The following is a 24,142-nucleotide window of genomic DNA, read 5'->3' on the forward strand; positions in this document are numbered from 1 at the left end:
GTGACAATACAGTTTTGATGTACTTACCTATTTGGAACCAGTGTGTCATTCCATGTCCAGTTTGAACTGTTGCTTCCTGACCTGCATACAGATTTCTCAAGAGGCAGGTCAGGTGGTCTGGTATTCCCATCTCTTTCAGCATTTTCCACAGTGTATTGTGATCCACACAGTCAAAGGCTTTGGCATAGTTAATAAAGCAGAAATATATGTTTTTCTGGAACTCTCTTGCTTTTTCCATGATCCAGTGGATGTTGGCAATTTGATCTCTGGTTCCTCTACCTTTTCTAAAACCAGCTTGAACATCTGGAAGTTCTTGGTTCACATACTGTTGAAGCCTGGTTTGTAGAATTTTGAGCATTACTTTCCTAGCACATGAGATGAGTGCAGTTGTGTGGTAGTTTGAGCATTCTTTGGTATTGCCTTTCTTTGGGATTGGAATGAAAACTGACCTTTTCCAGTCCTGTGGCCACTGATGAATTTTCCAAATTTGCTGACATATTGACTATAGCACTTTCACAGCTCATCTTTTAGGATTTGAAATAGTTCAACTGGAATTTCAGCACCTCCATGAGCTTTGTTCACAGTGATGCTTCCTAAGGCTCACTTGTCTTCACATTCCAGGATGTCTGGCTCAAGGTGAGTGATCACACCATCATGATTATCTGTGTCATGAAGATCTTTTTTGTACAGTTTCTGTGTATTCTTGCCACCTCTTCTTAATATCTTATGCTTCTGTTAGATCCATACCATTTCTGTCCTTTATCGAGCCCATCTTTGCTTGAAATGTTTCCTTGGTATCTCTAATTTTCTTGAAGAGATCTCTAGTCTTTCCCATTCTACTGTTTCCTCTATTTCTTTGCCCTGATCACTGAGGAATGCTTTCTTATCTACTCTGCATTCAAATGGGTATAGCTTTCCTTTTCTCCTTTTGCTTTTGGCCTCTCTTCTTTTCACAGGTATTTATAAGGCCTCCTCAGACAGCCATTTTGCTTTTTTGCATTTCTTTTTCTTGGGGATGGTCTTGCTCCCAGTCTCCTGTACAATGTCACAAACCTCCATCCATAGAGTGACTAGCTTAGAGGAAAGCAATAAGATGTGAAGCTCAAAAGAGGCAGCTTCTAATATTTTAAATATTTAATGCAATTTAAAAAATATTTTTCAGGAAAAGAAATCATGCAAAAAGCATTCTCATAAGAATAAATGTACATTCCTGATGCATCATTTGCATTACATCTTGGGGTAACTAGGACTACAGTCTCACAGATTCCCTATTATTCACCACCTTACTCTTCCAGTCTTGTCTTTCTCCACCAATACAGAGTTGGATTTCCACCTATAATACAGGCTGTGTGGCTCTAATACAGCCCTCCCCTCCTGTTTTCCCAGGTGACCTCAGTAACCTGATCAACCATAATTAAGGTAATACTAATTGGACTGTGAAGAAGGCTGAGCGCCGAAGAATTGATGCTTTTGAACTGTGGTGTTGGAGAAGACTCTTGAGAGTCCCTTGGACTGCAAGGAGATCCAACCAATCCATTCTGAAGGAGATCAGCCCTGGGATTTCTTTGGAAGGAATGATGCTAAAGCTGAAACTCCAGTACTTTGGCCACCTCATGCAAAGAGTTGACTCATTGGAAAAGACTCTGATGCTGGGAGGAATTCGGGGCAGGAGGAGAAGGGGACGACAGAGGATGAGATGGCTGGATGGCATCACTGACTTGATGGACGTGAGTCTGAGTGAACTCCGGGAGTTGGTGATGGACAGGGAGGCCTGGCGTGCTGTGATTCATGGGGTCGCAAAGAGTCAGACATGACTGAGCGACTGAACTGAACTGAAACCGAGTTTTAGAGTATGCAAAGCCTTTGGAGTTGGGGCTCAAACCTGAATCCAGATCAATGACTCATCTTTCCAGGCTTCAAGTAAAGCTTCAAACCTCCTTCTGCTGGCTGGTGGAAGCTCATCTCAGTGCAGATACTTCTAAATCAGGCAGCTATCTTGTCTACCAACAACCACAAGGTATACCCAACTGAATGCAGAGTTCCAAAGAATAGCAAGGAGAGATAAGAAAGATTTCTTAAGTGAACAATGCACAGAAATAGAGAAAAACAAAAAAATGGGACAGAGATCTCTTCAAGAAAATTAGAGATACCAAGCAAGATATCATGATATCATGAACTCCTTCTTGGAAAATTCAGACTTATATTGAAGAAAGTAGGGAAAACCACTAGACCATTCAGGTATGACCTAAATTAAATCCCTTACAATTATACAGTGGAAGTGACAAATAGATTCAAAGGATCAGATCTGATAGACAGAGTGCCTGAAGAACTGTGGACAGAGGTTCCTGACATGGTACAGGAGGCAGGGATAAAGACCATCCCCAAGGAAAAGAAATGCAAAAAGGCAAAACGGTTGTCTGAGGAGGTCTTACAAATAGCTGAGAAAGAAGAGAAGCTAAAGGCAAAAGAGAAAAAGAAAGCTATATCCATCTGAATACAGAATTTCAAAGAATAGTAAGAGAGATAAGAAAGCCTTCCTAAATGATCAATGCAGAAATAGAGGAAAACAATAGAATGGGAAAGACCAGAGCTCTCTTCAAGAAAATCAGAGACATCAAGGGAACATTTCATGCAAAGATGGGCACACTAAAGGATAGAAATGGTATGGACCTAACAGAAGCAGAAGATATTAAGAGAAGGTAGCAAGAATACACAGAAGAACTGTACAAAAAAGATATTACGACCCAGATAACTATGATGGTGTGATCACTCACCTAGAACCAGACATCCTGGAGTGCAAAGTCAAGAGGGCCTCAGTATGAACAAAGCTAGTGGAGGTGATGGAATTCCAGCTGAGCTATTTCAAATCCTAAAAGATGATGCTGTGAAAGTGCTGCACTCAATATGCCAGTAAATTTGGAAAGCTCAGCAGTGGCCACAGGACTGGAAAAGGTCAGATTTGTTCCAATGTTGAAGGGCAATGCCAAAGAATGTTCAAAATACCACATAATTGCACTCATTTCACATGTCAGCAAGGTAATGCTCAAAATCCTTCAAGCTAGGCTTCAACAGTATGTGAACCAAGAACTTCCAGATGTACAAGTTGGATTTAGAAAAGGCAGAGGAACCAGAGATTAACTTGCCAACATCCCCTGGATCATCGAAAAAGCAAGAGAATTCCAGAAAAACATCTACTTCTTCTTCACTGACTACTCTAAAGACTTTTTGTGATTACAACAAACTGTGGGAAATTCTTAAAGAGATGGGAATATCAGACCACCTTACCTGCCTCCTGCATAACCTGTATGCAGGTTAAGAAGCAACAGTTAGAACCAGACATGGAACAACGAACTGGTTCAAAACTGGGAAAGGAGTACATCAAGGCTGTATATTGTCACGCTGCTTATTTAATCTCTATGCAAAGTACATCATGCAAAATGCACGGCTGGATGAATCACAAGCTGTAATCAAGATTGCTGGAAGAAATATCAATAACCTCAGATATGTAAATGACACCACCTTAACGCCAGAAAGCAAAGAGGAACTATAGAGCCTCTTGATGAAAGCGAAAGAGGAGAATGAAAAAGTTGGCTTAAAAATCAACATTCAAAAAACTGAGATCATGGCATTGGGTCCCATCACTTCATGGCAAATAGACAGGGGGAAAAATGTGAACAGCGACAGACTTTATTTTCTTGGGCTCCAGAATCACGGTGGACAGTGACTGCAGCCATGAAATTAAAAGATTCTTGCTCCTTGGAAGAAAAGCTATGATAAATCTAGACAGTGTATTAAAAAGCAGAAACATCGCTTTGCTGACAAAGATCTATACAGTCCAAGCTATGGCTTTTCCAGCAGTCATGTACAGATGTTTGAGAGTTGGACCATAAAGATGACCGAGTGCCAAAGAAATGATGCTTTTGAACTGTGGTATTGGAGAAGACTCTTGAGAGTCCCTTGGACAGCAAGATCAAACTAGTCAATCCTGAATATTCATTCGAAGGACTGATGCTTAAGCTGAAGCTCCAACACTCTGGTCACCTGATGCGAAGAGCCGACTCACTGGAAAAGATCCTGATGCTGGGAAAGATTGATGGCATGAGGAGAAGGGTACAAGAGAGGATGAGATGATTGGATGGCATCATCAATTCAATCGACATGAGTCTGAAGCCTGGTGTGCTGCATGGTGTCACAGAGTCAGACAGGACTGAGCGACTGAACAATAACACCACAGCCTACTCCTCTTCCTACAGGACAGGAGCTCTGGCTCCCAAAGGTTGCCTGAATCTTTGAAAGTTGCTTGATAGCTAATCTCACCTTTCAGGAATTCATCTCCTTCATGGCCCTTTCAGAAATATTTTATCTGATGCTAAGGAACAGGCAACAACTGCTTCTCACTTCTCTCCCAGCCTGAGCCTGTCTAGGATAATCATTTACAAAATGGACTTAAGTCTAACTCACTGGCAGTCCTTCAGAGGATGCTGTGTGATTACCAAATGGCAGTACCATCATGCGGCAAATGAAGGTGGAATTTGTAAATGATGGTCTTATGACAGTGAGATACAGTTCTGCAAAGACATAAATCCCCAGACCCTATGATTACCATCTCCTTAGCTGGTGAAAACAGCAGGGTGTTATCCCACCTTAGCGTATATTCAGGGAATAGCTATAACTAAAGTTCAAAGAAAAATAACTGGAGACAGCTAGGAGAGTAAAAAGGAACACTGGCTAAGAGCACCATCATGGGTCGTAAGAGGGAGGAAGCCTCACCCCTTTGAAGGATAAAGAATTGACTGCATTAATCATTAAAGACTAAACCAATTAGAAAGGATGTATTAGAAAAAGAAACAAATATTAATGTCTCATTTGTGGTTTACCCTAGGTATCCCAGTACAATTTTGTCTTATGAACTGAAAACTCCAAACGTGCCCTCAGATTGCGAAATAAGATATCCTCTCAAACTTTATCTGTGTTTATAAACACAAAAGGGGGCAGAGATGAATTCAAATTGCAATATGAGAACAAATTTAACTTCTAACAGAAACATGGTTCAAGATGGAGTAAGTCAGAAATCTCAATGTTTATCTCCACATGCATTTATTCCTGGCAATACATTGGCGTTTTCCATAGAGTGTTTATCTAACTTGGCTTTCCTGTGATGGATCTTCTGGCATATTACATAAGTGCGTCATACACACAGACCATATGTAGACGTAACCATTCTCTCCCTGTTAAAAAAAAAAGAAAAGAAAAGAAAAGAAAAAAAAAAAAAAACTCCCAGAATAATTATGGGGGAAAGGAACTAACATTATGTATGCCAGTGGTCTGGTCTGTTAAAAGATGCTGATACTGTACAAAGCATCTAATGTATTTTGCCATTTAAATCTGTGAGCACAGTGTCTATTATTCTAGAGATTAAAAAAAAAATAGCTGAAGCTAGATCTATATTGAAAGAGATTTAAACCTAGATTTGAACCAAAATTCACCTAGGTCTAATCCTATGCATTCTGGTTTCTCAATTCCATGTTTGGTGAAGTCAGATCACATTATGTCTTCATTGTGTGGCACTGGAAACATACCTCATACTGCAAGAAATTGTTCACACTGTAGTCCACAAGAAAGTGCTGTCAAGATAACCATGATCCTTTACTTTCGGGACTGATAATTTAGTAACTGAAACAATTCCCTTTGTAAACCTTAAAAAGTCATTGAATAGTTTCAGGCAGAAGAGTAAACTAATCTAATCAATGTTTTTAAAAATAACTCTTTACACACCAATTGCAAAAACACTTCTGAGAAAAGCAATTGGGAAATTCTGAACATAGCTGAGTAGAAAATGATTTTAAAAGTTGTTTTTAATTTTACTCTGTGGAGGAATGGGACTGTGGCAATATAAGTGAGTTCTTTCTTACAGATGCATATTGATGTATGAATATGAGACAAAATAACAGGACCAAGGATTTGCTTTAAAATATTTAATCCCCCAAAATGAGAGAAAGTGAATCAAGTTTGGCCAAATGCTAATAATAGTTGGATTTCAGTGATGGCTATCCTGGGATTCACTCTATTATTCTCATTGTGTGTGTGTGTGCACGTGTGATATTTGAAAACTGCATAATACAAAATTCCCAAAAAACGGAATTCTTTCAATCTCAAAAAACACAACCCACTGAACACAGCATTCAACTGCTTTAATCTAAAATTATCCACTCTCTAATATCAGAAATAAAACCTCTAAAAACCTATTAGTAATGATGTTCAAAAATACCTGTCTTCCAACAGACACCAAGCAGATACCTACTTGTTAGTTAACTTAGAGCACTGGGTAGGAACTAGGGAAACAAATATTTTGAAAACATTGAACATCTACCCAAATTCATGTTTTTAATGAAATTTACTGGAAATCACTTGAAGGGATCAAAATATCTTTGTTTCCTTGTCTTAAAACCAAGACAGCCACTTAGCAAATGAGACAGAATACCTTGTAAAATACTGATGGCAAATATTCCTTCCTTGCTGGAATCATGGTTCTGAGATCTGAACGCCTTCAAAATTCTCAAACACCTCTTCTCGTCTATAATACCTGGGTTTGAGAAAGACTGAACCACCCATACACGGATTGAACTATTGACCCTTCCATTCAAAAGTAAAATTAAAAAAAAAAAAAAGTAAAATAAAGCTTTTAATCCATACTCCACCCACAGTAAAGAGATGCACCACCATTAAAGTTCTGCTAAGAGAGTTCTAGATACAGAAAACGGTCATTAAGAGTGGCAAGCTCTTAATGACCCCTCCATCCTCCCATCCCTGCAGGGCAGGAGCATGTTGATTAATTTAACCAAAGCATGAGCATGTTCCTGTCTGCAGACATCTCCAGAGCTTCCTTCAGGAGCTCTTCATTCTGAACTAGCTGAACCATTCAACTTAAAGCAGCTACGCACACAGTCTGCCTGCTGCTGCTAGTCTGGTTTCACCTGGGTATCCATCCAGCTTCAGAACGAGGTGCTGTCCTTCTCAGCCTGAGCAAACAAAAATCCATCTAACAGTCTGGGCAGGAGTCAAGCAGGAATACAAACTTGTCCCACTTCAAAGCACCAGGCGTATCTTTCACTGACTAAACAGCAATTCCAGCATGAGTGACAATGAAAGCTTTCTTCCCTATTATTGTTGGAAACAATCACCAGCTATTTTGTTCATATTAATTAGTTTATATCTAGTATTAGGCAGCCTTGATTAGAAAAATGCTCTTTGTTACCAAGTGAATAGAGAGTAACAAAACTGAAAGCTTTTTTTTTTCAATTGTTTTTGTCTTAAGAAAGGACTGTCAGGCCTTTCACACTTGAATGTGGGTTTATCTCTGCACAGGTCCCTGAATTCACCCTGAAAGAATTCGAGTTGATGTGCCAGACAATACCAGGCAAAGCTGATTGAGTGAATGGCTTATTACGCCTTGCCTAAGGAGATCTGTATTTAAATTGCTTTTACCTTCTCTGAACCTGGGGAAAAGTTGATAATAGAGAATACATGAATACAAGCTTGGGCGCAAGGGCAAATCAGCCTTGGATTAAAAGCTGACTGCACAAATTACATGGGAAGGACTGACAAACAATCATGAGGTTCCTCATGGATGAGAGGATCCTGGGAACCAAGTGACCCCCTGATCTGCATCTCTCCAGAAGGGTAAGCTGCCTCTCTCTGTGACCTAACACTTAAGCTTACAGCTGACTCCTTCCAAGGGGCTTGAGTTTCCCCAACTCTCAAGAGGCTGGGTGAGAATCATGGGACTCACTTCCCTGGTTGTGATTCATTAATAAATTAGTTCAGCACAACTGTCAAAAGTAAGGTTTGAACCCAGGTCTAAGACTCATGAGCTATGTAAGTTTCCTTGAGATTAACGTTAAAAATCTTCATGTGGCTTCCAAGGCCCTGCAAAATCTTCTCCAACTCTGTAACCCAACCCACCTATCTTTTCTACAACCTGAAGTATGCTGATCAGTACTTAACAATGGGCTGGTTAGGTACCAGGGCCTGTGTTTGCCAGTTTCCATTGGGTGTAAATACTCCACCCAGGCTGATTTCAAGCCACAAACATGAAGTGAATCAGCTTACGAAGTTCCTTTGAAAGCTGAAACGTCAGATCTTGTGAGCTGGTACAGCTGGCCCCAGACATCACTGCTCACACCCTCACACCCCACTTTACTATGACCAAAAGCTGTGAGCTCTCCCACCTTGGGACACTTGACATTCACACAGGCTATGTCCTCTCCCTTACCAGAGTAACTTACACTCATTCATAAGCTCCTAGGCTGGTAGTCTCCCTTTGAGACATCTTCCCTAATCCTACACATCATTCCACTTTACCCCAAAGAGCACCCATGCTTCCCGTATGATAGCATTTGTGACACAGCACTCTAATTTTTTGTTTCTTTATCTGGGTATTTCCCATTACATTTCTAAACTCTGACAGGGCAAAGGCTGTCTTTATCTTGCATCCTCAGGCCTGCCACAGTGCTTGCTGAACAACACTGAGATGTACTGAGAAATATATTAAATACTCTTCTAAATTCTACACACATGACCTCATTTCCACCTTAAAACCACCCTACGGATTTGGCTTTTTCATGATGATGCTCATTTTCCAGATGACAAAATGGAGGCACTGACAGAGTGAATACTTTTTTCTCCCCTCCGACCATGGGATCAGTTAGTAAATGCTGGAACCAGGATTTGAATTGAGACAGTGTGACTGCAGACTCTTGTGCATCCTTCTAGACCAGCGTTTCCTTTTTTTTTTTTTTTTTCCTATTGATGACTCTCAAGGAAGAAATTTTAATTAAATTCAACTTCTCCCTAAGGAGAAATTAAGTACTTAGGAATAGGTTTTCATCAGACAGGGTTAAGCTCTGGAGGGAAAAAAGTCCATTTTTTGCCCTCTTGGGGGCAATTTCGTTCTTGTGGACAATGTGTATTACAGACTTTTCACTATATGCATTTATATTAATGTACCATATGTTTATCCCTAAGAACATATGGTCTTGTTTTACAGTTTTAATTATATTTTCCTGTAAGTATTATTCTGCATCTTGCTTTCCTTTCCCTCCATTAGATATCTTGAGGAGACAGTGCTGTGTTGAGATAGACAGATATCCTCATTTAACTGCTATATTTAAATCATATCAACATGACTGACATTATTAAGTCCTTCTACTATTGAATATTAGAAAGTTTTCTACTGCTTGGTCTTCAACTAATGTTTCAGGGAATATCTCCCTGCACATATTCTTGGAATCATGTTTTTCTAACATAAGTATCTAGATGGGAACGGGATGTGCGAAGGTCTATAATTTTAACAGATACTGTCAAATTACCTTCCAGAGTGACTGGACCAATTTACTTCCCCACAGAGACTTTACAAGAATACACATTTCCTCACGTGTTTATGTTAAATATGACCTCTTTCTACATAGGGTGGTGCTAAACATTTTCATTAAATGAGTCATTTAAAAATATTTATATCACTCACCGGCTGATAGTAGCTTGTGTAAGAGCAAAGATGTGTAGATAAGATGATGCTGTTGGAAATGCTGACAAATGAGAGCAGCAAGACTAGGGTGCTGAAATGTCCTGTCCAGGAAACCTGTATCAGGGTCTAACTCACTCCACAAAAGGCTAAGAATAGTCACGGCAAGGGAACAACTCCAGTGGACTTTGAAATGGTGACCTTAGGTAACAGGCACTAAATCTTTTCACCCATTTACCACGTCTCTCGGGTACCAAGAACACTATTGAGGGGAATGGAAATCAAACACCCAAAGTAAATGAAGTGTTGAAAAGGCAATGATCCGTTTACCAGAAAGAGAAATACACATGATGGTGATAACACGAAGCATTCTGGAAAATGACACTACAAACTTTATAATGCTCAGGAGCAGCAATGACTACACCCATGTGATAAAACCCCAAGTCTTTTAGAGAAGAAGAAAAACATTTACAGTAAATAAAGTAGAAAAGCTCCTTTTTCTTCTTTCTCCCTCCCTCCCTTTCTTTGCACACACACAGACACACACACCCCTACCTAAAATAAACGCAACAGGGGCCTACTCTATAGCACAAGGAACTATGCTCAATATTTTGTAATAACCTCTAAGGGAAAGGAATATGAAAAAAGATTATATACATATATATGAATCATTTGGCTGTACAATTGAAACTAATACAAAATGTAAATCTACTATATTTCAATTAAAAAAACTTTTTTTTAGAAATCAGACCAAAAAAAAATATATATATATATATCCCAGCATAAAAATAAGTAGTTTTCTTTCTTCAGATCTTCATTTCCTTATGAAGGCTCCTATATCATATAAAATTTATATTCAATTAAATAAAGAAATATATACAAAATTTAGTAGCCTGCAAAATGATTTAAAGAAAAAAAAGGTGTAGAAAGTATTTTGTATCATAAAGATTCAAATTTCAATCAATATGACTTTTTCTCAAAAGCATGCTTTTTTCTTCCACCTTGGCCCTAAAAGTGATTCTCATGAATGTGATCGGAGGTCACAGGAAGAGAAGAGACTTCCCTGGTGGTCCAGTGATTAAAATTTCATGCTTCTAATGCAGGGGAAACAGATTCAATCCTTGGTCAGGGAACTAAGATCCCACATGTGTGCAGTGCAGCCAAAAAATAAAAGGAGAAGACAGTGAAAGAAGAGCATTTGGGAAATCACACTTGCTGATCTGTGCTTTGCACAGATCCTCTCCTTTAATCCCTATGAGGGATGACTACATGAGAAGACATGGAAGTTGAGTGAGGTCAGCATGACTAAGGCCCTTTATCCAATAATTGAGATGTGAACACACGTCTAATGACTCCAAAGTCTGTTTCCCCACTGTATCATGCTGCCTCCTGAAACTGAAAGGGTTCAGTTAGTATTTCAATAGATCAGATTGTAAAACAGTGAAAACAGTGTTCCTGATGTGTGACTGTTCTCTCTGGACAGTAAAAGTAACTCACATTACTGTGGTTCAGAAGTTTCTGGAATTGCATTTTCTTCTCAAAGTTACTAGAACAGGTCAAGGTAAAATAATCATCATTACAGGAGGAGGACACCAAGACAACATTCAGAAAACTTGTTATAAGATTAGATCAGTTCCGATATACACCCTACAAAAGCCAAAGGGGGTACTGCCACTGACTGTCTTGATTTGAAGTTGGATGCCTCCAGTAGCAGCCAGCCACCCTAGGTGCTGAAAACAAGCGCCTCCCTCAGAAAACACTCATCCAAATCCCCAGCAATCGAGAACTCAGAGGAGACACGTGTGATCTCCAGAGTCAAACACAGGTTCTGAAACTCAGTTGAAGCATTCCACAAACCTGTGATTAGCCCAGACCTATGTGTGACCGGATCACGTACCTGGGGCTGTGAAACGACAGGGGAGGACGTGGAGGCAGCAGCCATGGCGGCTCCGGAGTTGTGGGCGGTGACCAGGCCCCAGCACTGAGGTCCACAGCAAGGGAGTCAGATTCTCCTGGCTGCTGATCAGATCGTGGTCATGCCAGGAGGAACTGTGGACCTGGGAAAGGACAGGAAAATCCACCTTAGCCTCAGAGGACTGGACTGAAGCACCCTTGGCCATGGGCAGCAAAAATAAACAAACAAAAACCCTATCTCACCAGCTTAACGCAAAGAGGAACCCAGGAAGGAGCATCTTACAGAGCAGCTAACATCTCAGTGCCGGGATTTCTGCACCATGTTAAGCTGATACATTTTCATAACCCTAAAGCCAGTTTGGCATGCGAGCCAGATGTTTGCAGCACGTGATTTCAAGTTGTGAAGAGGGGGAAGGGCCATCTTGTCCTTAAATAAGAAACGGAGCAACTCAGTATATAGGCAAAAAGCAAAGAGAATTACAGTATCAAGTGTCTTAGAAGTGAAGTGAAGAGTTCGCTCAGTCGTGTCTGACTCTTTGCGACCCCATGGACAGTAGCCTACCAGGCTCCTCCATCCATGGGATTTTCCAGGCAAGAATACTAGAGTGGGCTGCCATTTCCTTCTCCAGGGGATCTTCCCAACCCAGGGATCGAACCCGGGTCTCCTGCATTGTAGACAGACGCTTTACCGTCTGAGCCACCAGGGAAGTTCAAGTGTCTTAGAGACCCACCCAGTTCAACCCTGCCCAATAGCAGTTGAAAACCCGAGGGCTGATGAAGAGAGATGAGCGGAGTCATATTTTTTTTCATAGAGAATCAGTCCTAGAGCACCAAGTCCCAGTCCCAGATGAGATTTAAGTGAGTGCGTTCCATATTTACATTTCCTTAGGGAACTTGTTACCGTTTTCAGAATTAAAGAAAGGCAAGATACCCCAACGTTAAAGGAGTGGGTCCAAGAATAAGTATTTGGATGGGCAGTGCGGGAGGGGGCTTTGTAAATCAAACTTCCACAGGTGCGAGGAAGAGTCCATTTCTCAGTTCCTCTCAACATTTTAGAGGCTGCTAGATGGATGTGACTTATTTCCACATCTCAATCTACAGAGGGGGACGATTTTTCATTTTAAGAACTTAAGATGGGAGGGAGGTTCAAAAGTATGTGTACCTACAGCTGATTCATGTTGAAGTATGACAGAAAACAACAAAATTCTGTAAATTATCCTTCAATAAAAATAATTAATTTAGAAGAAGACTTTAACAAAATACTTTCATTCTAAAGACAATTTTTCACTTTTAGGTTGCTTTCATACCACCTAACAATATCCTTTCTTTTACTCAAAATGTTATTTATGGAACATCCTTAGTGAACTAAGGGCATAATGAATAAAACTGAGCCGACCCCTGCCTCAAAAAGGCAGCATTTGTCTGTAAATACACTTTCTGGTTTCCCCAGCATGCAAAATGACACCAGAACACTTTCATACTATTGGGAAATGATACTCTTCTTAACAGTAAAAGTCACAAACCAGGATCACAAAAATCCAAGTCAGTAATCTTGAGCAGTTAGTAACAGTGGAGTTGGATATCTAAGCCAAGTCTCTGCAAATCCTCTGGCACTATTCTCTATTAGCTGAATGATGCTGGGCAAGTCACATAACCTCAGAAGAACTGTTTCCTAAGAAACAATCTAGGTTTGGCAGCAACTTCTTTGAACTTGCTAGTCTGATTTTTATCCTGTCTTCGTGTATTATCCTTCATACTACAGTTTTAATCACTTTAGGTTTTCATTGTTCAGAATTGTGGCACCTTTCTACTTTCCTCCTCTAACATTCTGTCAGTGACTATTTTTTATTAACAAAAGTCAAGCTGCCAAGACGTTTTGGTCTAATGATCCACACAAAATTCCATAGCTACCCTGAGACAACAGTGATGCTCTCTTCAGTCCCAGCTGTAGGGGGGAAAGATCTGCTGTTCGTCACACTGTGAAGTTAAATAAATAGCCCAGGAGGAAGGCACACATCCACAGAGGGCCTCTCCTCTTCTGTGAGGGCTGTCGGAAAGCCGACCCCACCCTGGGAAAGTATAGGGCCCCACGGTGTGCTGTTTTGTACTGAACTTATTCCTGGCATCATTTTGTGCCACCCCTACTCTTTTCCCCTTTTTTCCTTCTCACATATTTACAGTTCACACCATCGTGTTCTATGAATAGATGAACAGCATGATAACCAAAAAGAAATACGGAAGGCGAGTGAGATTCTATTCTTAAATATTCATGTGGGTCCAATATCACTTCTGCTGAGTTATATCATTAAGCAATATGACCTTAAAATATTTTCCGTATTCAGAGTACAAAGAGTTGCCCAAAATGTGAATGCTGGGTTCCCAGCCTACAGTCAGAAAAAGGATAAAGAAATGCATGTAACAAATTCCATATGGCATCACTGCTGATAGCAAAAGGGGAAAGGGTAGGAGACTGGGATTTAATGAACACCTACTAGATGCTGAGCAAAGGTGCAGTCATTTCACGTACAATTTGAGGTAGATATTGTCAACTCATTTCATAGATAAGAAACTTGAGGCTTTGAAGGGTTTATGTGTCATTCCCAGTCATGAGGCCAGGAAATGACAGAGCTGAGACTTGAACCAGGACCCACCACAGGGCCTTTCCATTGATGAACCTTCCAAGGGAACAAAAATTAACTGAGAGAAAGAGCTTGAAGACTTTCTAACCAAAAATTTCAGAAAGTTCTGAAGGAAGCAAGATGCAAGTCAGATGTCCTGCAGAGTACCTATTTCCCCAAACCCTGTTCTCATCCACATAAAACGTTAATGAAGTACCTCTAGTTTTGATTTATGTGACACATCCCTGAGCTACACAGTAGACAATACAGATTGTTAGTTTCCTTTTTGAAGAAGAATATCAAGACAAAACATTAACTGTCTTCCCCTAAAGCATCGAAGACATATCGAGTTTAGATGCTTTTGTTGAACCTTTTCTTTTTCCAGATGAAGAGATTTTAATTTCTGGGCTAATAGTGTGTAGAAGACTCATAAAAGTGTATGTTGAACCTGTTCTTACACTATGAGAAGCCCTTTATAAGATGGAGTACGGTTAATTAACAGAAAATGTAAGAGTTAAGCAATACCACCTCAAAGAATATACAATAGCTCTCTTGGGAAGCAACGTCTTAAAATTACATTCATGAAACCTATGTACTGCTCAACTTACTTACAAAACTGTGCAAATCATGGGGGAAGAGATGTGATGACACCAAGATGGTCTCCTAGGTAATGATGCCATGCAGTCTCTGGCCAAGTACGCCAGATTACCTTGACATATCGTCTCCTGCTTTCTCAGAGCCCCAGACTGCCAACTGCAGAGCTGCACAGAATTTTTTAAAAAAAACTCATCCCTCTTTGAACTCTTCCAAGTATTCAGATATCTGTCCTGAAGTTCTTATAACCAGACCCCAGCCTAACTCTCTGTTTCCTTTGAGCTCTTGATAACAGGAAACCACAAAGCAGTGTGAGTTGGCTCCATTAACCCCAGGTACCCTTGGCCATCACTCTTTTCCCTTCTCTTCCTCCCTCATTGCTCCCATGTTCCATTCTAGGCATGACTTCTAATCTCTATCATCCTTCTCAAAACCACAAAACCACACCTAATGCTACTAGCAGAACAGGAGCTCTGTCACCGACTGACATGCCCATTCATTCATTCTACAGTCACTGGCTACGAATTACCTCAAAGTCCCTCCCCACAGCTCAAAATTGACATACATACACACACACACACACACACACACATACACCAACACATTATATAGTCAACAAGGACCTACTATATGGCACAGGGAACTACACTCAGTACTTTGTAATAACTCACAAGGGAAAAGAATCTGAAAAAAAATAGATATGTATGTATGTCTCACTGAATCACTTTGTTGTACACCTAAAACTGAAACATTGTAAATCAACTATATTTCAATTAAAAAATATATTTTATAAAAGATGTTTAGATAAAATATAATCTACAAGTAAGAAAGCCACATAGGCTCATGGTTCCATACGAGGTTAACAGAAAATAACCCACTGAATATAAGAAAAGGAAATATCCTGACTCAATCCTAGAAGCCACAGATGGATCCTACCTATTGCTCAAACTTTCTGAAATATATACCGGCAAGAATCAACATGGAAGATTGGAGAACATTTAAAGCTCAACATTGCTTTCATGTGAAACTATAATTACATGGACAGAAAATAAGTAAATGAGACCCCAACAGACTCACAATGATGCTCCCTGTTAAGAGGGATGAGGGCTGGAGGGAACTAAGCCACGGAGCATTGGAGTACATTTAAAATATATTCAGCTCCTTAAAAGGGGTTCCTGGCTCTGACTAAGCAAGTAATCTCTGGCTGTATTTACTCCTAATTTACATGTACCCATAATGACTGGCCCAGAAAATATGTGGGAAAAAAGCACTACCAGCTGGCTTCAGCCATGCCAAGTGACAATGATCTTTCTAATTACTGAGTGCAACACCAAATACCTTTTTAAAAAGTCTCTGGTTCTGAGGCAACTGTTCCCTTTGATTACTTCTGGAGCTGATGCTGGCTCTTTTCCTAGGCCTCATAGGAAGATGAATTTCTAACTTGGCAAACTTATCTACTATAAATCTAACCTTTTTCCTTCATCTGGACTTAAGTCAAATAATGACTCATCTCAGCCCCTTAAAAGAATACAGGGCTATACCTGATACTGAATATACACACTCTTCCCTCTCTAAGGATAAGACACAGAAAAATTCATATCCACCAGGCAAATGAAAAATATTGTTCAGCTCAAGAGAAGGAAGACTCTAGAGTCAGAGCAAATATTTACTTAAGAAATAGGTATACAACATAAAAGGTAACTTTAGGAAAATACGAGATCAGACATGAGTCAACATTTACCAAAAAATTATGAATTACGGTCCTGAATGAAGGCAGTCAATAAAGTAGAAAACAGAATGAAAAAGCAGAAAATGGTATTAGTGAAGGAGAAGATAAACCACAGCTTGGGTGGGGCCTACATGACTAAAGATTTCAAAGCTTCCATTCCCCAAATAAGTAGATGAACATAAAGTACCAAAGGAGGAAAGACGTCATCAATGCTGAAACCAGGAATGGATACATTTATCCTCCAAATTACACATAAATAGAGCCAGTTAGATCAGGGAGCAAAATATTTCAGATTTCACGTATCCTTCTTCAGAGAGCTCTATACTCTCTAGTCCAGCAGAAACTAGACAAGAAACCCTCAACCTCAAACCTGGATGAGCGAGATGAACAAGAGGAAGATCAGGGCTATAGCTTGTCTCGGTCAGTATTTATCTATTTATTTACCTTAAGCATCTGAAACCAGCCTTCTATCTAAAGGCTAAGACTGGAAGAGTCTTCTCTGGAATCTGAGTAGGTGAAAAGATCTTAACAACAGTTACATCAGGAAGAAGATGCTGCGCCCATTCAAACAAAAACAGGAGACTTAAAAACCAGTAACTGGAAATGCAGGATCAGGACTGGAATATAAAGTTAAGAAACTTCCCCAAAATGTAGAACCAAAAGACAAACTGAAGGAAAACAGAACAGTTAAGAATGAGAAAGCTGGAGGACTAGTCCAGGAGATCTAACAGCCAAACAAAAGCAATTCCAGAATTAAAGGGAAAAAAAAAAAAAGGAAATGGAGTGGAGTGGGCGGTGTAAGGGTGGGTGGGGGGTGATCAAGTAACAAAATCAAAACATTTCCTAAAGTGACAAGTCCTAAGTTTGTTGACTTGTAAGGGCCACTGATAACCTACATGCCCACTCCTATCAATTTTAATATGGCCACTTTAAGCACATCATCATGATTTTTTTTTAAAACACAAAAGATTTTTAAAAAATTCTTATAACTGATCAGAAAGTGATAGGGGGAGCTCATGGACAAAGGATTAGGAATCAGAAAGTATGCATTTCTCAACAGCAACCTAGAAGCTGGAAGACAATGGACAATGAAGAAAGTGATTTACCATCTACAGTCTCATTGCAGGATGTCCTTCGCAAAGTAGGGAGGAAACTGGTCAAAATGAAGGCGTGAGATACAGGAACAAAAGTTCAGTTCAGGAGAAAAATAAAGGGAATTCCTGGCCTGCTTGTGAAAGGACATTGTGAGATGGCAAGGTAGACTGCACAGACTGTCTGTCTGTCTGAGTACATTGAGAGATTTCTAGAACTGACAGCTTGGGATTGAAAGAGCACATAGAATCCTAAGCATATAGAACAGAATAACCAGCACACAGAAAAAGTAAGCACACAGAAGAAGAAAAATGAAAATTTAAAAGAGAATGAAGAATTTACAGAAGAAGAAATGGATTCATAGAGTTCTAGATGGCTCAGCTGTGAATGATATTATCAAGGTCATAATAACATTAACACTGAAAACTGACATGATCAGAAACACAACCTAATGTATTAGGATGGAAAGGTTCAGGAGGGAGTAGGCATGCAACACATCTTCCACAGGGATGTCTATCAATACTTGAAACTGACATATCCAATAGTACAAGGATAAATCTTAGTGATGCAATGCAAATAGCCAATGAACCAAGTAAATCAACTGAAAATGGTAGTTATGGGGAAGAGAAAAGGCAGGAAGGGAGACAAAGAACTCCTTTTTCTTAGAAATCCTCATATAGCTGTTTGACTCTTTATAACATTGATTAAAAAAAAATAAAAACAAAAAAGAAAATAAAACTGTTGAAACTAAAAATGTATTTAAAACTATAACAGGCAGAAGTGCCACTATAGAAGACCAAGTTGATGCCAAGGAAGACAAGTTTGAGAAAAATCACACATATAATAGTTACTAGAATGATTAGAAATTATGGCTGTGGAGCAGAGAAAATACAGATTCAATAGAAGAAGAATTGGTACATCCAGAAAGAACAAATAGAACATACGTTACTTAACAATAAAAGTAAGCTCTTCCTAAAAAACGTTAAGTTCTTAAGCTTAAAGAACACAAACAAAAAAGATAAAATGCACTAAATCAAAATTTAAAACTCCTGTGCAAAAAACACAATTGAGAATGAAAAGACAATCCATGGAACGGGATAAAATATTTGTAAATCATATATCTAAAAAGGAATTGATATCCAGAATATATAAAGAAACTCAACAAGAAGAAAATCAAACAACTGAACTAATAAGTAAGACTTGAATAAACATTTCTCCAGAGACATTTAAATGGTCAAAAACAAACACCTGAGAAGATAGTCAACCGCACTAATTGCTAGGGAAATGCAAATCAAAACCGCAGTGCGGCAAGAACTATTGCTGCTGCTGCTGCTGCTGCTAAGTCGCTTCAGTCGTGTCTGGAAAATCACAGGCTTCATGCATTGGAATAATTTACTTATTATTTAAAAACTTTTAAAATTGAAGTATAGTTGATTTACACTATTGTGTAAGATACTGGCATATACTGCTGCTGCTGCTGCTAAGCCGCTTCAGTCGTGTCTGACTCTGTGCGACCCCATAGACGGCAGCCCACCAGGCTCCCTGTCCCTGGGATTCTCCAGGCAAGAACACTGGAGTGGGTTGCCATGTCCTTCTCCAATGCATGAAAGTGAAAAGTGAAAGTGAAGTCGCTCAGTTGTGTCCGACTCTTCACGACCCTATGGGCTGCAGCCTACCAGGCTCCTCCATCCATAGGATTTTCCAGGCAAGAATACTGGAGTGGGGTGCCATTGCCTTCTCCGGCGATAAGAACACCTCGCATCAATTAGAACTGTTGCTAACAAAATAAGCAAGGTTGTGGGGAAATTGGAACCTTTGTGTATTGCTCATGGGAATGCAAAGTAGTTCAGCTGCTGTAGAAATCAGAATGGCAGTTTCTTAAAACATTAAATATAGAATTTTTTTAAGCCCACAGTTCCACTGCTGGGTATATACACCCAAAATAATTGAAAGCAGGGTCTCAAAGAGATATCTGAACACCCGTGTCCATGGCAGTGTTATTCACAATAATAGAGAAAAAGGTGAAAGCAACTCAAGTGTCCATGGACAAATACATGGATAAACAAAATGCAGTACTTTAAATGCATACAATGGAATATCATTCAGCCTTAAAGAAGGAAATTCTGGCACATAATACAGCATGGGTGAACCCTGAGGACATTATGCTAAGTGAAATAAGCTTGTAACAAAAAGACATATTTTGTGATTCCACTTATATGAGGTACCTAGAGGAGTCAAATTCATAGAGACAGCGTGTAGAATGGTGGTTGCCAGGGGCTGGGGAGGGAGAGGATGAGGAGATGTTTTTTAATAGGCAGAGAGTTTCAGTTTTGTAAGACAAAGGGAGATCTGAAGATGGGTTCCACAACAATGTAAATATACTTAGCTCTGGTGGCTCAGACGGTAAAGCGTCTGCCCGCAATGCAAGAGACCGGGGATTGATTCCTGGGTCAGGAAGATCCCCTGGAGGAGGAAATGGCAATCCACTCCAGCACTCTTGCCTGGAAAATCCCATGGATGGAGAAGCCTGATAGGCTACAGTCCATGGGGTCACAAAGAGTCGGACATGCCTGAGTGACTTCACTCACTATTGAACTTGAAAATGTAAATTATATGTCATTTATATGTTACGACAATTAAAAGAAAGAGCTCATTTCAGGAAAAATATGAAGTGCATGATCTACAACTGAAACGCAGGTTTGTTAAATAAATAAACTTCAAGAGTTAAAAGAATTCCCATGAAAAAACAAAATGGGGAAAAAATCAAAATCACAAAGGGAAAAACTTAGGCTGGACACAGTCATCAACTTGGCCACAACAGCAGACAAGACATAGAAGCAACATTTCATCAAAAATGTAGAATGACTCAAACGATACATTCAGCCATGGCATCATTTATCTGCAATAGCAAGAACAAGGCGCTTGTATTAAATGTAATTAGGATATATTACACCCTGAAATTTCCACAGATGACATAATACGAGTGATAAATCAAAATAATGTGCTCAGGAGAGCTTCCGCATGAGCTTATCAATCCATGTAAACAAGGAATATCTGTGATAATAATGCCGACCAAAAAAATGTAGCTATTTTAACTATTAAAAGAAACTGTCCAACTGAAATGCACATAAATGTGATGAACTAAGATTAAAAACTCCAGGAAATCACAAGAAAAAGGAAAACATTCTTCACATTTTGAGAGTCACACAATACTACACTTTGTTGGTTGGTTATTAAGTCATGCCTGACTCTCTTTGTGACCCCATGGACTATAGCCTGCCAGGCTCCCCGTCCATGGGATTTCCCAGGCAAGAATACTGGAGTGGGATGCCATTTCCTTCTCCAGGGGATCTTCCTGATCCAAGGCTCAAACCTGCATCTCCTGCATTGACAGGCAGGTTCTTTACCACTGAGCCACCAGGGAAGCCCTCAGTTTACACACTGAAGACAATATATTTCATGCTCTTAAATCTTTCCTTATTCACAAAACTGACAGGCTCAGTTCCATTTGCTTTTCCAGCTTTTCAATCAGACTTACATTTGTCCTAAGAGTCTACCATTCTTTCCACATGGCAATTGGCTAATGTGTTCAAAGGCAGGAATACAGCTAGCCCATCCTGCTCACACAACCTGCACAAGAAACCTCAGCACCACAACTGCACTCTTTTATGTGTACTCTGACGGAGCTCAAGACTCCACAGATTAAAGAATTGGCCAAAAAGTGTTTAAATAAACTCACAGTTCTGATTTCAAAGACTGTATGGACAGGTGTACAGTTTTCCCTTTTGGAAAGTGCTCCTGCTGGAAAGAGATGCTATCCTGAAACTTGTCCAAATAACCAGGAATTGTAAAAACACCATTTTTGAAAAAAAAAAAAATCTTACAATGGTCATCACTACTAGGGCCAAGGATGAATTACTCAAACTCTGTTAACATGTCAAGCTAGTTTGTGGGATATTATTTAGAAAATGGGGGTAACCTAAAGTTTAGGAATAATGAGTCAGAAACTGGCCAAAAGAGAAATATATCCTATAAGTTAAAAAAAAAAAAAGAAACAAACTCATGAGCATCCTAAATCATAAAGGGAGAGAGCAAAAAGAAAGGGATGAGAGCAAAGGAAGAGAAGTCAACTAAAAGATCTTTAAAATCGTCTTGAAAGGCAAGGAAAAGAATTACTCTTTGAATAAGAAACAGACTTACAACCACCCTGTTTCCTTCCATTACCCAAGGCCACAATGTCCAAACTCCCAAAACTCTTTGTTATCTGCATGTCTTGACCCAGTCTTTTGCATAGGGACTCAGAGCCTGCAAAGACTTTAGGCAATCAAGAGTTCCACCCAAGAAAGTCAATATCCCAAAGCATAGATAGGGTGGGTACATTTCTATTGAGGGATGTTTTGGAGAGAGCCTCTGAGCTATGTTGGAATGTCTGCAGTCCACAGGTTTCAGGACAAAGAGATTACAACTTTATAATCAACCCTCAGGATGAGCTAGATTCTTCCAGCCAGAGCCAATGGAGGAGTCTTGAGGGATATTTTCTTCTCAGAGCAAATGCATGTTTCTAAAATCAGAAGTAATTCCCAAATTACTTAGAATAGAAGGGTGTGAGGGAAAGGGAAAGAAGGAAAAAGGGAAAGCGAATGGGGGTGGAGGCATACTGTCAAAATAGCTGGCCAAAATATAGAAGTCTGCAGCTGCGATAAGAAAAGCATTCAGCCCAGAATAACAGCAAAGGATTCTGTGGACAAAGGTATCTTCCATTACTTAAGGTTTCCAGTAGCTTAAACTTCAAGTACTTTTCAGAAAATAAGTCAAAATAAATTCTGAGCGCCTGAATTGAAGAAGAGTGATTTAAAACTCACTCTGTGTACCTCATATTTATGGTTGTTCATATTTGTGGTTGCTCAGGGAGGGGAACAAGGGCAGGGGGAAGAGATGGCTTGCGAGCTTGGGGTTAGCAGATGCAAACTATTATATATAGAATGGATAAACAACATGATCCTAGTGAATAGCACAGGGAACTATATTCACTATCCTGTAATAAACCATAACAGAAGAGAATACGAAAAAGAATACACCTATCTCTATATATCTGAATCACTTTGCTGTACAGCGGAAACTAACATAAATCAACGCTACTTCAATAAAATAAATTTAAATTTTTAAAACTACAACTGTACCTCAACATAAAAAAGTTATGCCGGGAAGATAGTTTTCTGATGTGTTTCCCACGGTGTAAGAGAACAGACACATTTATTTCTGGTGTAGACAAACTATATAATCTTTCTGGAATACAGTATGGATGAGTACATGTGTTTGTGTGGTTTGCATCAAGATTCTAAAATGTACCCTGGATCAGAGACTATGTAACTCTACAACTACAAATTTATACTGTGGAACAAGTTCATTAATGATGAAGATTTTACTACAAGAGGGCTTAATACAATAGCATATAAGACTAGAAAAGTTTAGAAATTAATAATACAGTGCTTGCCAACTGAATTATTAAAACTATGTTCCCATGCAATTCAATTTATACAGCCAATAAACATTAAATTGTATTTAAATTAGGTACCTATATATTTATCCCATTTGGCAAACATATCTACAGAGTAAGGTTATATATATATACATATATATGTATCCCGAGGTGCTGTGGATACTTTAATTTTCTACAGAAAAATAATATACAGGGCTAAGATAAGAGTAACAGACCAGATGACTGTCTGTCTTAAAAAAGAAAAACAATAAAATACACAAAATATTGAACATGTCAGAAGTGGGGAAAGAACAGGTAAGCACTATGATTGACTCAGACTTCCCTGATAGCTCAGTTGGTAAAGAATCCACCTGCAATGCAGGAGACCCCAGTTCGATTCCTGGGTCGGGAAGATCTGCTGGAGAAACAACAGGCTACCCCACTCCAGTATTCTTGGGCTTCCCTTGTGGCTCAGCTGATAAAGAATCCGCCTGCAATGCAGGAGAGCTGGGTTCAATCCCTGGGTTGGGAAGATCCACTGGAGAAGGGATAGGCTACCCACTCCAGTATTCTTGGGCTTCCTGAAACCACCTGCAATGTGGGAGGCCTGAGTTCAATTCCTTGGTTGGGAAGATCCCCTGGAGAAGGGAAAGGCTACTCACTCCAGGATTATGGCCTGAGAATTCCATGGACTGCGTAGTCCATAGGGTTGTAAAGAGTCATACACGACTGAGAGACTTTCACTTTCACTTCATGACTGACCTGGCTTCCTGCCTCAAGAGTGTCCAGCCACCATACAGGGGAAATCCAGGTGGAACCCAGAGAACTTACTGAGTTAAAGAAGCATATCTGGGAACACAAGAAGCTCAAAGCAGCTAGAGTTACCAGAACAGAATACCATAGAGAAGAGAACCAGAAAGAAAACCCCAGAGATCTGCAGCCCCTCCATCCCCTGTCTTGAGTACTCACCAGATCAGAGAAGCATACAGGAATCTGTGAAGAGACTGGAGTGATATCAATTAGAACAGTCTCTGTTTCCACTAGCAAGACTGGAAAGGAAAAAGGAATGTGAAGTCGCTCAGTCGTCTCCAACTATTTGTGACCCCATGGACCCTAGCCTACCAGGCTCCTCTGTCCATGGGATTTTCCAGGCAATAGTACTGGAGTGGATTGCCATTTCCTTCTCCAGCAGATCT

At 39.8% G+C, this 24,142-nt stretch overlaps 1 protein-coding gene across 2 annotated transcripts in view; it reads right to left on the bottom strand.

Moving 5' to 3' along the window:
* The window catches only part of LPAR1 (lysophosphatidic acid receptor 1), a 161,743-nt gene that overhangs the window by 77,437 nt on the left and 60,164 nt on the right, over positions 1-24,142 (bottom strand). For both annotated transcript variants that reach the window (XM_040238574.1, XM_040238565.1), the window contains exon 2: positions 11,418-11,577. In XM_040238574.1, coding sequence (XP_040094508.1) covers positions 11,418-11,462 — 45 coding nt within the window. In that variant the 5' untranslated portion in view covers positions 11,463-11,577. The remainder of the gene's footprint in view (positions 1-11,417; positions 11,578-24,142) is intronic.

The sequence above is a fragment of the Oryx dammah genome, unplaced genomic scaffold (genome assembly GCF_014754425.2).
Source record: "Oryx dammah isolate SB20612 unplaced genomic scaffold, SCBI_Odam_1.1 HiC_scaffold_1, whole genome shotgun sequence".
Lineage (NCBI taxonomy): Eukaryota > Metazoa > Chordata > Mammalia > Artiodactyla > Bovidae > Oryx > Oryx dammah.